Source organism: Xiphophorus maculatus, chromosome 2, assembly GCF_002775205.1.
Source record: "Xiphophorus maculatus strain JP 163 A chromosome 2, X_maculatus-5.0-male, whole genome shotgun sequence".
NCBI classification, from domain to species: Eukaryota; Metazoa; Chordata; class Actinopteri; order Cyprinodontiformes; family Poeciliidae; genus Xiphophorus; species Xiphophorus maculatus.
In genome coordinates this window covers 28,459,854-28,476,357 of record NC_036444.1, presented here as the reverse complement: position 1 = coordinate 28,476,357, position 16,504 = coordinate 28,459,854, and the positions used below count along the sequence as shown (strand labels likewise).

The 16,504-nt window shown below is 40.9% G+C and overlaps 1 protein-coding gene across 2 annotated transcripts in view; it reads left to right on the top strand.

The window, feature by feature from the left end:
- Positions 1-15,713, top strand: part of LOC102236679 (fibulin-1-like) — a 43,493-nt gene extending 27,780 nt beyond the window's left edge. For both annotated transcript variants that reach the window (XM_023326115.1, XM_005810219.3), the window contains exons 16-17: positions 518-658; positions 15,139-15,713. In XM_023326115.1, the coding sequence (XP_023181883.1) occupies positions 518-658; positions 15,139-15,278 (281 nt within the window). In that variant the 3' untranslated portion in view covers positions 15,279-15,713. The remainder of the gene's footprint in view (positions 1-517; positions 659-15,138) is intronic.
- Positions 15,714-16,504: the final 791 nt, after the last annotated feature.

Here is a 16,504-nt window from a genome sequence, read left to right as displayed (position 1 = left end):
CCATAAAATAAACAACAAAAATTGTTCTACTGTTCTAAATACTATTGAGGCACTACACTAAACAAAAAACATGTTCAATTTAGGTCCCTGGTCTTTTTCAGTTCATGACTCCATCTTCTCCAATAAAAAAAACAACACTGGCAGCCCTCTAGCTGAACGTTATTGTCATGCTGCCTGAATAGAAGTAACCACTGTAATCATTTGCAGACGGTGACAGCTGACAAGCATCTATTGGCCGGCATGCAGTGCCTGTCTTAAGACATGCTGAGTGTCTCAGAGAGTTAAGCCCTTGTCATCTTTCATAAGCTCCACGTTGGGGTGTAAAGGACTGAAAGCACTTTAGTTGAGCAGCGGTACTGAAAAGCTTCAAACTCTCTGTGACCCTCTCAGTATACAACAAAACACAGACCGCAGCATCTTTCAGTATATCATGTGGTACAAGTCTGGCAGAAGAACCCTTATGAGGATTTAGGTCCTAAAAGTGTTTTTTTTTTTGTCCTTGATTATCTTCCAACAGAAATCGTTTTCCTGAGAACGACAGTTCCGGCTTACGGATCGTACCACTTAGGTACTTATGACGTCAAGTTTGAAATCCTAGAGGGCAACATAGAGAACGCCTTTGACATCATCAAGCGAGTGGAGAATGGAGTGTATGTGGGTGAGTAGATTCACACAAAAGCAGTTTTGTTATGTAACATTTACCACCCTCTGGCATCTGTGATCAGACACAGCATTCTGGTTTTCTCAAAGGAAGTAGTTTTTCTTATTAAAAGTAAAGTTATAGTGCCTTGCGCAAGTATTCACAATGAATACTTGAACTTTTCAGCATACTGTCATGACAGACTTCAAGCATCTTGTAAATTTATATTTGGTCCCCTTATTTAAAAAGGCTGTGTTCAAACTAGAGAAGGATCACACAATGAAAGCTCCCTGGTAAGGTTTGTTAGGGAGGTCTGGAGTAGAGGGTCTGCTGGACAGTCAAACATCGGGTTCAGGAGAAACAGAGTGGCTTTCATTCTGGTTGTGGAACACTGAACCAGATCAACCCGGAGGGACTTGTAGAGCCACTGCTTATCCACACTGAAAGGAGTCAGCTGAGGAGGCTCAGGCATCTCGTCTGCACTGCCAGCAGGATGTCCAACTCGTTTCCGGTGATAGTTAGCCTTTGCTAGGGTTTCCTTTTGTCACCAATTCTGTTCCTAACTTTAATGGACAGAGTCCAGTTGCAGCCAAGGTGGATCGCATCTCTGCTCTTTGCAGATGATGTGGTGCTACTGACTTTATTAGGCTGGGATCTACAACTTTCGCTAGCGTGGTACACAGCAGAGAGTGAAGTGGCCTGGATGAGGATCAGTGTCTCCAAAGCCAAGAGTCTTGAGCCAAACAATGGCACAGTGCCTTCTCCGGATTGGGGAAGAGATCCTGCCTCAAGTGGAGAAGTTTAAGTATCTTGGAGTCTTGTTCATGAATGAGGGAAAATGTAGTGGGACATCGATAGGTGGATTGGTTCTGCATCTGCAGTGATGCAGAGGCGCTGTACCGGTCTTTTGTGGTGAAGAAACAGTTGAGTCAAAAGGGAAAGCTCTTCATTTACTGGTCAACCTATGTTCCAACGTTCATCTATGGTCACGAGCTTTGGGTAGTGACCAGAAATGGCCAAAATGAGTTTCCTCCACAAGGTGTAAGGCTCTTTCATAGCGATAGGGTGAGAAGCTCGGTTATCCGGGAAGCACTCAGCATTCTCCTCAGTTGAGCCAGTTGAGGTCTCCCGTGCAGAGGTTTTCCAGGCCCGTCTCACCAAAAGGCAACCCACATGATGACCCAGGACACGATGGAGGTACTATGTATATCAGCCGGCCTGGGAACGCCTTGGGATCCATCCAAAGGCATTGGCCCAAGTGGCTGGAGAGAGGAACGTCTGGGTCTCCCTGTTTAGGCTTCTGCCCCCGTGACCCGACCCCGGATAATCGGAAGACAACGGATGGATGGATTTAGTTTTCTTTTTTACAGTCTATTGTTTCTCTGTTGAGATGCAGGGAGGAGCTGGTTGTACAAAGAAAGTTCTTGTCTCTGTAACGGATGAAGAGATTGGCTGTCAGTATGCACATCTGCCTTTGCGGAGCGGGAGAGGAGACGAGGAGGAGCGGGGTTATACGAGGAGAAAAAATGTGGCTGTCAACGGGTGAATGCTGGATTAGGAGCGCACGCAATTCTTTCACACTTGTGAACTTAGAGAAACAGATGTGCGCTGATCAAACACGCCCAAATTTATAGAAAGAGGTGGGAGAAAAATAGCAGTTGGGGGTAATAATTCATACAGATCTCTGCAGATTTTATAATTGTACGCACTTATTTCAAATGGCATGCTTTGTTGGAATTCACAATGGTGTAATTCAGCGTCAGTAATCGGTCTATCCATTTGGGTGTGTGTGTACAGAGAAGAGCTTGCTTAATTCCCTGTTTATATTAGTGCTCAATTTCATAGACAATGTCTGTGTGTATGTGTGCGTGTGTGTGCGTGTGTGTGTGTGTGTGTGTACAGTGGAAGGAATGCAAATAAAACAGCAGGGAGAGAAAGAGACACAAAGTGAGACAGTAAGACAATGAGAAAATAAGGAGAAAAAAATCTGTGCAGAAGTAATCCTGTGACTCTTTGCTTCATGTGGTTGAATGCATTGTTCCATTTCTTCACGATAGGCCTCACTGTCTCGCCGAGCATTAGAGCACTTAAACTGACAACCACATGAAAGGCCTGTTTTTTAGGAGCCGTTTTTCTCCCGAACCCATCGTTTTGCTTATTGGATGCAGCTTGGTCCGTGTTAGCAGCAGTTCGCTCATCACACCTCTAGAACCCAAAGGCACCCCGGCTCACTGGAACCTGAGGTCACTAACTTACTTACTGAAATGTGTAGTGGTCATGGTGTGATGATGGCGCCTCTTTCTGTCTCTCTTTCTTTTTTCTTTTTTTTTAAATTTGCGCCGCTGGTACTTTGGCCTGCAGACGCTAGTGTTGCGTAACCATTGTATGAGGCTCGCTGATGTGTCACACAAGGAAGCTTAGTTTCCAGCGTCTACAGTGACTCCATCGGTTGTATAACGGTTTGGTGGGACATGAACAGCAGCAGACATTCAGGCTCCAGTGATGAACGTGTGTCGGCTCAAACTACCGTCGCTCCCATTCATTTTGTCCCACTTTTGAGATATTAAAAGTGTCAAACGAGCCAATTAGGAATCCTAAATATGTGCTTTTGGCTTTTAAGAAAAGTTCTCGTTAGATAATTTGATTGGAAGATACAACTTTTTCATATCTTTGTTACATTGCAAATTATCTGATCATTTTATTAGGATTCGGTGTGACAGATGAGCACAAAGTAGTGCGTGAGTGTGAAGTAGAAAGAAAAGGAGGATGCATTCACTCCAGTCCCGTTTAGTTTGCTATAAAGATGGAGTTTATGATATTTTTTGAACATATTTGTTAAAATTGTAACTATATTGTGACAGTATGATATGAGGTAGATAACCTGTGAAAAAAAACTAAAGCTTCTCTACATCCTCCAAGCTATTATTGCCGTCTGAAGAAATTCTGCACTCCCGGTAAAAAGACAACCAATCAGAGTCATGAGGAGTCATGCTCCTGTACGCGGCATTAAATGTGCTAATGGCGAAGAAACAACTTACCCATATTGTAAAACTGTTTATCTGCTGTCATCGGTGGCCATGCTAACTAGCTTGAGCATTCATGACAGCCCCTACATTAGGGGAATTGACAGCACTAACACCCTCCTCCTGCCACTGATTGGTTCTTTTTGATGGAGCTGTGTATTTCTGTAGTTAGCATGTGGAGACGGCAGAAGAGGTCGATTTTATTCAGAGATCATTTGTCTCATACTGTCACGGCACAGTGACAGTTTTAGCAATTACGTTAAATGAAATACAATCCTGCTGGAAAACTTTTAGCAGCTTAAGCGTACAGTCAGATCTACTGTAAAATAGTTTAAAAGTATATTCATTTGACAAAATGTCTCACACAAATGGAGTATATTTTCTTATTTATTAAGTGATTTCTAAAGCCAACTGGTTGCTCTGATTTTTCTAGAGGCACCAGAGTAAAGGGGGCTGAATACAAATGCGTGCCACCTTTTCAGATGTTTACTTACAATATATTGCTGAAAGCCACGAATTTTTTCATTCCACTTCACAATTATAAGCTACCTCAAGTCGGTTACTTCCTGATTACATATGCTGAAGTTTGTGGTTGTGAAGTAAAAACAAACAAAAGAAAAATTCAAGGAATAAGCACACTTTAGCAAGGCACTGTACTCAAACCAGCACACACAAGTGCAACTCTGGCTAAACGCACAACCCAGCGGGAGAGCCACACTGTTATTTCTCAGTCCAGAGCCATCTGTCTCTGGTTCATCTGGATGACGAGCCCCAGGGCCTCGCGCATCTGAGCAAACAGGACAGTCTCTCAGGACTTGGCAGACACGATCATAATCTGATCAAACACCTACTATTTACCCCAATAGTAGGACTTGGAGTAGTAACCCTATAGTAGTACCCCTATTGAAGAACCGCGGTGGTGTGGTAGCAATGCCACAGGATTCCTTCAGGTAGACAGCAAACGACACACAAGGTCTGCCACAGTTAGACTTTACAAGAGAATAAATAGAGGTGGGTTGAGCATCCAAAAATTTAATTCAAGTCATTTCTTGGATTTCTACTCTTCAGTTTAACTTGAGTAAAAATATGTTGTAGTAGTGCTATTGTTACGTAAGTAAGAGTAAAAAGTGTATTTGGTAAAAAAGGTGACTCGGGTAACTGGTCAAAAAACACACTCATTTAATATGTCAAAATTACATCATCGGACAGACCAAAATATAAAGTTATGTTTAAATTTTGCTATTTTAATGACCAAAATGGAAATAATTAATATAAATAATTACAAAACAACAAAATCAGGCAAAAAGAAACCTTTTTCAAAATCAGTCTCTTTCAGTATAAAACTGCTGTGCATGTCTGTCTCTGGGGCAGTTTTGGTTGAGACAAGTTTGTTCTTCGCTCAGTGAAGTTACTCACAATGTGTAGAGGATCCAGACAGTTTACTGAAGTAGAAGTACAAAGCTCAGAATAGTAAAAAGTACGCTTTCTCTGAAAAGTTACTCAAGTAAAATTTAACTAGTTACTACTACCCAACTCTAAAAATATGTGTTGAGGTTAACCCATGGAAACTCAATAAATGATGAAATGCATAGCTCATGCTGAAGCACTTTTAATTGGGGGAAGGTTGTCTGATCGGAGCTGATATTGGGGATGATTAAGTGTAGCGGTCAGTTGTTGGATTAATACACCGGCTCCCTGATAGCCTAATAGAATAAATCCTCCTATCGCTCTGTTTTTACTGCCTTCCATTGAATTACACACATCTTCCCTGTCTTTACATGTTAAGGTCGGCTCGATGAATACGTCACGCATCACTGGGCCTTTATTCGATTTTTTCTTTTTCTGTTTTGATGGGAAATTGTGTTAATATCTTTTAACTGTACAAAACATACATATGAACACAGCTCCATGACTCGTTTCAGTGTGTGTAAATCCACTTTATAGACAATCAAGAGACAACTGTGGAATCACAAAGACAGCACGCTTAGTCATCCACTGGATTTCTCTGAGTAACTCCTCTTCATGAGCGATTGTCACGGGAGGACTTTACTGTGCCGTTAATCTTTGCTGTGTGGGAAAATAACTGTTTTTATTATGCTGTAATTTTTTTTGTATCTTACTGGAAACTGCACATAATACAAAGCCCCCGTTTTTTTTTTTTTTCATGCAACACATACATCATGTGGAGGAACTGAGCGTTTAAGACGGCAACGCTAAATTCTGGTCATTTTTCATACGCCGGTGTAGATGCGCCTCTGCGGCTGGTTTGACGGAGCGCTGATGAACGCGAGCTCGATAAACAAAGAGAAGAAGGAGCTCGGTCCAGGTAGTCATCGTCCAGCGGCGCGGCCGACAGCAGCGGGTGGAATGTGAGCTCTCAGTGTGAGACATGACTACTTTCTGACCTGCTGGAGCTTTTGGCTCCGAGACGGTCAGCTCCTCCGGCCTGGACGGCGGATGAATCCCAACAAAGCTGCTAGGGGCCCACCAGAGAGCGCCAAGCCCATGAGGAATACTTGTTGAGCAGATTTATGGGGCTAATCAGAACCAGGGTCTTCTCCACCCAGCGATTCCAGTCAGACACACGCTGCGCTCCCCCTAACTTCCCGCGGCCCTCAGGGTGGTCCGCCACAGTCAGACTTACCGATGAACAGATAACCATGCAGAGACGTCGTCATAGGGACAAACCACGTACGCAGTGTGAACACAAAGTACATGTTACTTGCAATAAAACTGTCTCCGTAAGTCGTCCTGATCCATTCGCCTGCCTGGGGTTTGTGGGATCTGTTTAATTTAAATTCATTGTTAAGTTTGTGCTTTCAAACAACGAGTTCTTAGAAAAATCCCGTCTTGTTTGGCTAACTATTAAATATACATTTTTTTACCCCCGGTGCTTTTCTTCATATTTCTCATGCGACGTGCCAAACTCAAAAGGAAAGTGCCTTGACGGCTCATCAACTTGTTGCTTTAGTCCATTTAGTTGAGAGTTCAGTGAAATTACTGAAGGATCCTGATTCAAAATGTGGAGAATCAGTTTTCAGTCTAATCTCTTCATTCAGGCTATTTATACTCCCAATTTGTGACCTGCATGCACTTACACTGCACTCACTCTCAACACACCATACCCATAGTGAAACATGGCGGTCTGGCGGTGGACCGTGACTTTCAACTCCACTATATTTCTTGGAAGCTTGTCATTACTCGTACCTTTTGGCTCATCGTGGCTTTGTAGTCCGCCGTTGATGGTTTTCTTTACTCAAATGCAATTGGCCACACGCTATGCTCCTCACCAGACTGGGAGCTTAAACACAGTCGCCGCTCACACCTGGGATTTGTAATTACATCATCCTCGTTAAGTGTGGCGAGCAAAGCTCCCGCTTCCATTCACACAAAACTCGGCAATGGGGCCGGTTAGAGAAACTCAAGCGGAGAAACCAGCGGCCACATCTTAGTTCAATGTTTGATGTTTTTAAGTTTCTGTGTTAAATACGGTATTGTAGTTACCATTACTTATAGTTGTGAGGAGAAAAAAATCTGGTTCTTTTTTGTTTTTTTGAGGGGTGGGACGTTTTAAGTAACAATAACATAAAGAAAATGGTGTCAAGTTTAAACAGGTGGTGTAGACATCTTGTGTCAGAGTGATTCTACATGTCAGTGCATCATTAGGTGGTTTCAGTAAATGGTGAGTGGTTCTGCACTCACAAAACAGCACAAACATAATTTGTACTTCTGAATACTGAAGTATTTCCAACGGGTACGTACTTAAGCACTTAAACTGGAGTAAACTTTTGAGTGAGCAACTTTTACTTGTAATTGAGAAAGATTTGGCCACGACTATCAATATTTTCACTCAAATACTAGAGTCAAGAACTTTTTCCATCACTGGGAATGACAGTGTTATGCAGTGAAGATGTTCTCTTCTTATTAACAATAAAACTATTCACATAACTCGCTGTCATATATTTCTTATCATTTTCCCTGTCCTCAGCAAAGCAGGGGATGATTTTCTTATTATTATCTGCAACAAAATTGTGCACATAATTCACAGTGACACATTTATCTCTCGAATATGAACTTTAATGAATCAAATGAAAACGTTAGTCAAATGCTTTCAAACAGCGTGTTCTCAAGTTTTGTTTAGATAGCCATTAAAGCTACAAAATTACTGGAGCTTACTTGCATGCCTCATGTGTGACACACCAAAACCCAAAAAGACCTCAGCAGCTCATCAGCAAGTCCATGCTTTGCTCCATTTACAACATTTTAGAAGACTTTATTAAAGACGCTCGATTCAAAGTGCAGACAAAGCAAGTTTTTCTTCCACTGCCATTTTTCATTCAGGCTATTTTATGCCTCCAAGCTATGGCTTTGAAAGGTTGCTTGTGTTGCTGCGGAAAGGTTGTGGTAAAGATAATGGTGCGTGTTATGTCATCTCAGCTGCTCTGGCCCACAGCTGCTAAAAACTGAATACCCAAGAAAAGAACATATCCGTGGCCTTTAGGCTACTGTTCACCAGTGATGTCACCAGTCACTGTCCAGCAACAACCCACGAGCCACTGAAGAGATCAGTGACAATGACTCTCTGTTAATTGACCTTAAAATATCAAGCCACATGTGTTGGCCTTACTGAGCTGGACTGCACACGCATCCCACTTGCTCTCCACAGTGGTCAGCGCTGTGTTTGGATAGCCTGACCTAACCGTCCGTCTGCGTAGCAGCGAAAAGGTTGTAAACGCAAGATCTTACCCCAGAGAGGCATGAGCGCTCCGCTTGAACGTAGCTGGTCCGGTTGCTTTGCCTGGAAGTTTAAAAGGATTGTTAAGTCAGCCTCAGTGAACGATTATCAGAACTGAAATGTGTCGGTTTCCTAACGGGGAAAGTGATTTAAGACTAAGAATAAAATGTAATGGAGGCGGTAGAGGCAAGGACTAGTTGGTTGTCAGAACACAAAGTGATGAAAATTATTACTGACCATTAGGCCTGTCACGATAACAAATTTTACTGAATGATAAATTGTCCCAGAAGTTATTGCGATAAACGATAATATCGTTGCTTTGAGACCATTTTCAAGCAATACAATGGTAAAGGCAGAGTAATGCAAGAACACATTCTCCCCCAAGATGAATAAACTTTACTTTGAATATTTAACACTGCAACTGGAAGACATTTTAAATATCCAAAATAAACAACAGAGGAAAACAAATAAATGAATTATGAGTCACATTTTTTCATGTCCTTCAAATAAAAGGATTAGTTAACACCAGATTGAAGACTCTTATCATTCAGTTTTTGGTAGAAAGAGGAAAACGATAAATTATGCAAATAAAAATGATTGAATTTGTTTTAATTTATCATGCGATTAATTGATTTATTGTGACAGGCCTTCTGACCATCTGACTTGTGTGACTGTTTGATCTCGAAAATCTGAAGGACGACTACTATATCAATAACGTTTTGATAAAAGCTAATTTTATTTCACTGTGTATTTTAGGAGAAAATTAATGAGAGTAAAACACTTGTTAACATGTAGGGCGAGGCAATAAATCAACAACAATACATATTGTAATGGATACATAACCACTATCAATTGAAAATACGTCCACTGGTATGTTCAATAATTTCACTGAACTCTGACCCAGAACCGCACAGCATTCTGGGGGATGTAGGCAGAGCAAAGGCTTTAGCAGCTCAACCTTTCACGGCCAGCTAAGCAAGGTCGGTGCCATAAACTAACTCACTCATTGGTTACCTAGCAACAACAAAAAGTCAAGGTCACATCAGTAGTTTGGCAGAATTTCAGATATTTAAGTCAAAAATCAAAAATGATTGATATCGACCGATATGACACGCTTATATTATCGCTCAGCCCTGGTAGACCACACTTTATTGTGGATGTTCCTTTCCAGTACTGGTTGAACCTCTTTTGCCTTCAGAACTGCCTTTATTAAAGGTGCTAAGCTAAACATTCAGCAAGTCATCTTCGCCAACTCTACAAATAAATTAACTGAGTTGCTGTCGTGTGATTGGCTCACCTACCGTTTGTGTGAATGATGAATTGAACTGTGGTACCTAATAAAGTAGCAGCCGTCAGTGAAAGACGCTGAACGCATTTCACTGCAGTGACGTTAAAGTAAACCATTCAAGCACTTCTCCACTTGGCTCCCGTGGACGCGCCGTCGCGCCGTAGCCAATGTGTCATTAAACAATACTGCGGCGAAGTCAGTACATGCTTTTCATTTGTTTCTGGTGTGAAACCCATTCATTTTAGATTTTCCCATCCAATTTCTCGCCGAGTTGTAGAAACCAAGAAACCCTGAAATTGTACTGTTTACATGTAAGCCTTCAATACTGCAGACCTTGTGGCTATAAAGGATGACAAATGCCTACTGGCATTTGTGAGGTTGTCTCAGCTACTCATAGGCATTTATTTGATTTTCTTTTTTCTGCAAAGCGAGCAGATGGATTGTACAGCTGTTTGGTGGTGGCTGTTAGGACCAGTGGAGTCACCTTTGAACCTGGTGGTTGATATCTCCTTGAACGGGAAGTGGACCGCAAACTTCTTCAGGACTTTAACTGTAAACGTCTCCTCAGACGGACCAGGCCCGAGATTGATTTTTAATTTAAATTTTTAAGTTTTCATGGTCTCCACGGGTTTATTATTTATAAGGCCCCTGTTGTGTGCTAGCTAATCAAAGTGAACCTGTTGTGCGTGGCCTTTTGACTTTTCATCTGGATGAAATGTTCAGGACGGGAGTGCGGTTGTGGTTTCGCCTCAGGTTCGCTTTGAGCGCAATGAGGCCCAGCTGTTAGCTGATGCTTTCCCCTCATTGAAGGCGGCGCTCTGCTTTTGATGGGGAACGCTTACGGAAACACCGAATCATCAAGTCAGGATTCGACGAAAGGCTTCCAAAAGGTCACGCACAATGACTTAAGCATCAAAATCTTTCACGCTGAACGTTGCAAACGACCAAACACTTTTCACAATCAAAGCAAAAATGCTCAATGCACAAACCTCTGTATTGTTCCAATGCCACTTGACATTGCAATAACTGTGATCGCCGTTTATGCGTTGTGCTACGCCCTACAGCAAACAAAATTCAAACAGTTTTGGGGTTTAAAAGTCTTTTAATTTCCCACCACAGCCTCAGAAGAAATCTGGAGCCGTTAAGGGGCATTATAACAGACTTTTTGTTCATAGGCGAACACTTATTACGCTAATTAGACCACAAAACAAATTTACAATACACTAATAGGCCTCAGACACATTCCACATATTGCTGTGTTTAGAAATCCTTAAGAAACATTAGTGTGGATATAATGTTTCCCTGTATTTTGCTAAGTGTTTTCTTATGTGGTTAGATTGTTTAGGATGTTTTCATAGAAACACTCGGCAGGAGTTTTGGAGGAAAACCTTGTTGACCCTGATTAACAAGTGCTCTGCCCTCATTAAGCATCAGCCAAATTTACCCTCCGCATCATTTAAAACATTTGAATCGATTCAACAAATAAATACTGAACTTTGGAACTTCGCTAATATTTTGCTTCTGTCAACGCACGGTTGTGCGGCATTTCCACTGGCTTCAGTCGGAAAACGACCTCCAGACTTAAAATGCTACCTTCCCCTGACGGTCGTTTTCAGCTGGTGCTTACACAGACCTGAGACCTTTTGGATCACGTCAAGGATTTGGAAACAATAAAACCTCGGGCACGTGCCTATCCTGTCAATTGTCGCCATGCAACGGCGTTCCAAAACACCAAAACAAGGGAGGTAACGCCGGTACGAGGGGGCCCCAGCTCCCGCTCTTCCTTACGCCTATCGCCACAATCAGCTGAATTTTCTTGCTTGCCCTCAGATCAAACTCGGAGAAGGATGAGAAAGTGAAATAAAATGAAGGAGAGGGAGAGAGAGAGAAGAAAACAGATCCAGTGCCGCAAGTTTATCCTTCCTTGAGTTTAAGAAGGATTCCTGGAGGAATGCCTTCATGGCTGGATTGCGTGACTGCTCCTTTCCATCAAACACATGGGATTCATTTACCCTTGTGGGCCACAGGGATGGTGCCACAAACACCAGGCCCCCGCAGGAAGGGAAGAGAGAGAAGGCGAGGGGAAAAAGGCAGAATGAGTGGGTGGGGGATCCATCGATTTACAATGCCAGTTCCCAAAGGACGTCGTGGCTGGCACGTTACGGATCATCGTTCCCCTTGTTGTGGATGACAACCAAATGTGTTTCGCTTCTAGTTTCAAAGTGTCACAGAGAAGAGCCTCGTAATTCTGATGAATGGAGGCAAGCGATCGCTCGTCATTTTTTATCCACGCCGAGTTAAGCTATGGAATCATTCATCTAACAGTCTGAGTGATTTACCGACTCTGAATAAATGAAACAGAAATGACAGGAGGAGAAAGAAATAGGGTGTTGTAAGGTGCAGTACAAGAACATGTGAGTGGTTGTGTTCAAACAGACCAAAGCTGAAATGTCACCAACCCCGTGAAGGGAAAGGCCTGCTGACAGCCTGCATAAATACTGACACCAGCCCCCCTGTCCCGTAATCGCATGTTCACTTAAAAACAGCACCCAGTGAATTCCCAGGAAATTCAGTAATGCTCTGTAACACTGTGTTTATTCTGTCATCTATTTTACTTTTGACTTTAATTCATCTCTGATTTGTGAGGTTTTGTCATAACCATTTCTTAAAGATCATTAGGGACTCACTTTATTTCTTAGCTCATCTAAAAGAAGCAGAATACACAATAGACTTGAAATTAATGTGATAAGTAAAACATTGATTTTTTTTTTTTTTGGCTTTTAAATCTTATAAATCACTAGGTTCCAAGTGAACTGGCTAACAATTTACAGTCCTACATCTACTTAGTTTTACAAGGGGTATTATTCAAAAGCGCCTCTTAGACCCCATCTCAAAATGTAATACATCCGCAAATTCTTTTGGTCATTTAGGCCATGTGTCCACACAGATCCAGCATTTTGGGAAACCAGAAACGAGAACTTTATTTTTTTTGGTTTTTAAACTATGCTGCACTTTTTTTATTGTGATATACACAAATCAAATATACAGATCCTTTAGAAAACAGATCCTAGAGTGGAAACATTTCAAAAATACTGGTTTTATTTTTCAGCGTGTAAATGCGGCCTGTCATTTGGACCCCACGAGCTTTTTACCATGTGCGGTCCGGCGGGGTCGTACTGACCCCGTGTGCGCTATTATGAGGTATTTTTTTTATGACAATCTGACAAGACAAACACCCACTTCCCCATTGTCCGACCGTGACATCTGCTGTACACTTCCTGAGTGTTGTGCTAATAATAAGGGGTGGGTTAAGCAATTTTTTGTATGACTTATACAACAAGAAAGTCCTACTAGGCCAGGAAAAACAAGAAACACACTCCCATGTTCTGGCTTCCTATGTATGTGCTGGTCTCTCTGTTGGAATAATGCTGTTGGCTGGAGTGAAGAGCACTCACCTCCAAATTGAGCATACAGACATAATCCTGGTAGATTGAAATTGATTGTATCCTATATATTGTGTTGTTCAAATACAAAATGTATCTATGATTCTGCCAAAGAGAAGTCCTGGCATCCTATACAGAGGCTCATACAATATGATCTTGCATTAGTCAAGTCATGACACATGAAAAGAAATAAAAACCTCAAACCTTCAGTGCTTTGGTGTAATCAACTCAAAGTAGTAGTTAACAAAAGTGTTTTTATTCCACAATTTCTTCTGATTCTTCTGTATGAGATTCGCACACACAATCGTATGTTCAGAAGTTCGCTGTGCTCCGTACAGATAAACCTCTCACCTTTAACTTCTCGCCCTTCTAATAATGTGAATAAAGTTTTGATATTATCTTTTCTACAGAAAGGCTGAAACTGATGGTTGAGGTACAGAAACTTTCAATGATTACAGAACGATTATCCGTATCGGTAGGAAACATCTGTGTGCCAATATGATACAAACAGCAGCAACTGGAGGATGTTCCTACAAACATTAGATCATTTCAGGCTGATTTATTTCTAACAACTAGATTAAATTGACAGTTTCTCTAAGCTAATGCAATAACTGAGATAATTTTGGCAAACAGAGAACACATTGACTCAATGCAGTTTCAAAACAAGTGTTTCAAGACACTGCAAAGAGAATATCCGCTTTTAGTATTTTGGTACTTTGTTTATTGTTTGTTTGTTTTTGTACACAATCAACAGGCTTTATGTATTTTTATTTTTTATTTTAAGTCAACCAGCTGAACCGATTGTTGGGGCAGATTGTTCCAACAACACAAAGGCTTTTTGAATTGACTGTTCTCCTGGAACCTTTTCCTGACCTCTTGTTTTACCTTCCCTTATCACGGTTTAACACAGCAATAAATCCATACGTTGGCCTTTTCCCTCCCTCTTTTATACAAATGATTTGGTCCCACACATGAACCGAAGCATACGCGGTTTCACATATGCAACAAAATAAAATAAATTACCTGGTTAATGGTCAGGACATTAAAATACCTATTTGGGTTAGGGAAAAATGCACGACTCTGTATTAAATACCATCCTAGTAGCCAGGAAATAAGGCATGTCGGCACGCGTTCAGAAACCAGTGTGATGCTCACGAGTAGAACATACGTGTTGCACATATTTCTGGTTCCCAGAAACGTAAAACGGAGACCTATTTCTCAGGAGGCTGGGCCGTGTAATCCACATTTTAGTTGACAGTGCTGACCTGGAACCAACCTTGCTCACTAGTTGGTGAAGGACCCCAAACTATTTGTCAAAACCGTGTTGCCTAAAGGCACCGGTCTCTGTTTGACATAACGCCTGTGCCACAAGAAAAAATGCCTATCAAAACTGCAAATAACTCTAAATTATGTGCAGTTGGATTTGGACATCTGATGTCGTGGTAGTTTGCTGGTTAATATATCTTGCACTGATAGAGTTCAACCTACCATAAAACTGAAGAATCTATTGGTATGGATGACAGGTATTGACACTTGAATATACATTGAGGGTATATTCTGACTGGTGATACACACAACAACCTTGCAATGCATCATGTGGTTTCTAGGAATGTTCAATAAGTCAACTGTTTCTACATCATTTTCAGAAAGTGGTTAAATATTTGTCTTCCCTCCAAAAAGAACCTTTATAAAGTCCTTAACACGTCTTGGAGTAAGATTTAATTTTTGATTTGACCTAATTAGTTAGAAAGTGGCTCAAATACAACATAGAAAAAGGGACACACTGTGTAAAAGTACTTAATCGTCCAACTTTGAAGTTTACGGCATTCTCTAAAAAACAAACACTTAAAAAAACCCAAACACTTAAAAGTTGCACCGAGTGAGATTCAGTCACTTTTAACTTCAATTAATGACCAAATACTTGAGGCATAACGGCCTAAGATTGCATGACTGTGTTAAAAAAAAACACACTGTTGCCATTGGCATGATAAATGTTTTTGTTCCCATAGGTGTTGTTCGCCTTGTAAAGCCTCTGATTGGTCCAAGGGAAACGGTACTGAAACTGTCCATGCGCAACCTGACAACCCAGGGTGAATCTGGCCAGAGCATCATCAATGTTCACGTCTTTGTGTCAGAGTTCTGGTTCTGAGAAGAACATAGAAGATTTTACAACGCATATAACAACATCCACTCTTAACACTGTACATGTTGTTGTACGCTGAAGGCATAACTCGGTGTCAAAGGGGTTTAATTGTATGTTTTGACAATGTCAATACTTCTGACTGTCGTTGAGATTAAAGGCCACTGCTTGCTTCTGATGAAAGCTCTGTTATTTTGTGGATGACAAATTCAAAATAAAGTGCAGCATCGCTGAAAAATCTTACACTATGTTGTCGGTATAAACACATGTCAGAGATACGGATATGCCGTTTGTTTGAAGTGCATGCATGTGAAGAACTGATCTAATAATAATAATCATTTTCTTACACTTCAACACTTTTTCTTTTTTTTTTTCTTCGTCTTGCTAAATGTATTTTTGTATTTAAGCATTTTCTACAGAATAAACACTATTTTATTTACAGTACTTTTTGAATTTTATTCCATTATCACTTAAGGAAGATTTGTTATATTTTTTTCTTTCTGACAAATTTGAGTGTTTCCGTTTTTCTGGTTTTTAATAAAACACTGCTGGCCTGTCTCCAAACAGAGAATGAACTTTAAGACCATAAAGATCTTTTTAATCATAGTTTTTCACAGGTTATATTTTCCCACTTCAACTTAAGTTCAGTTCTGCTTCATTATCTCGTTTGATAATGTTTATAGATCTTAGGCAGCTACTTTCTTTAAAATTTAAACAAAGAATTTTCAACATTTTGAGCAGTATTCTGCAAATAATTATTATATAAAGGTGCAAAATTATCTCTTTCAAGACAGAAATCCGTAACTCCCCATAATGGATGTTGTCGTAGAAGGCATAAAGACGCCTAAACTGTGGCGCTATCATTCTTTCTTCTCAAAATCCACCGCTTTATAAGCTACAGTGTTGTTAGCATAAAGTGTTCCAGATAAAGAGGATAGTAGATCCTTCTGAAAATATTTCAATAGCTGAAAGAACACGAGAGTGTCCTATTTATTAAGTGTTTCAACCAAGCTAGAGACGTTAGCATTCAAAGCCATGCTACGAAGTTAGTTGAAAAGATGGTACAGTTTTACAAATAAACGTGGCTACTACAAATGCCAGATGGTCTTCAAATATGGCTGCCATCTTGTTTCTCAGTTTTGTTAGTTTTCTGAACTGGATTTAATAAGTTTGACCAAACGGATTCATCTAGAGAGCTGGCTGCTAATTTTGTTTGTTGACGACTTAGTACTGCT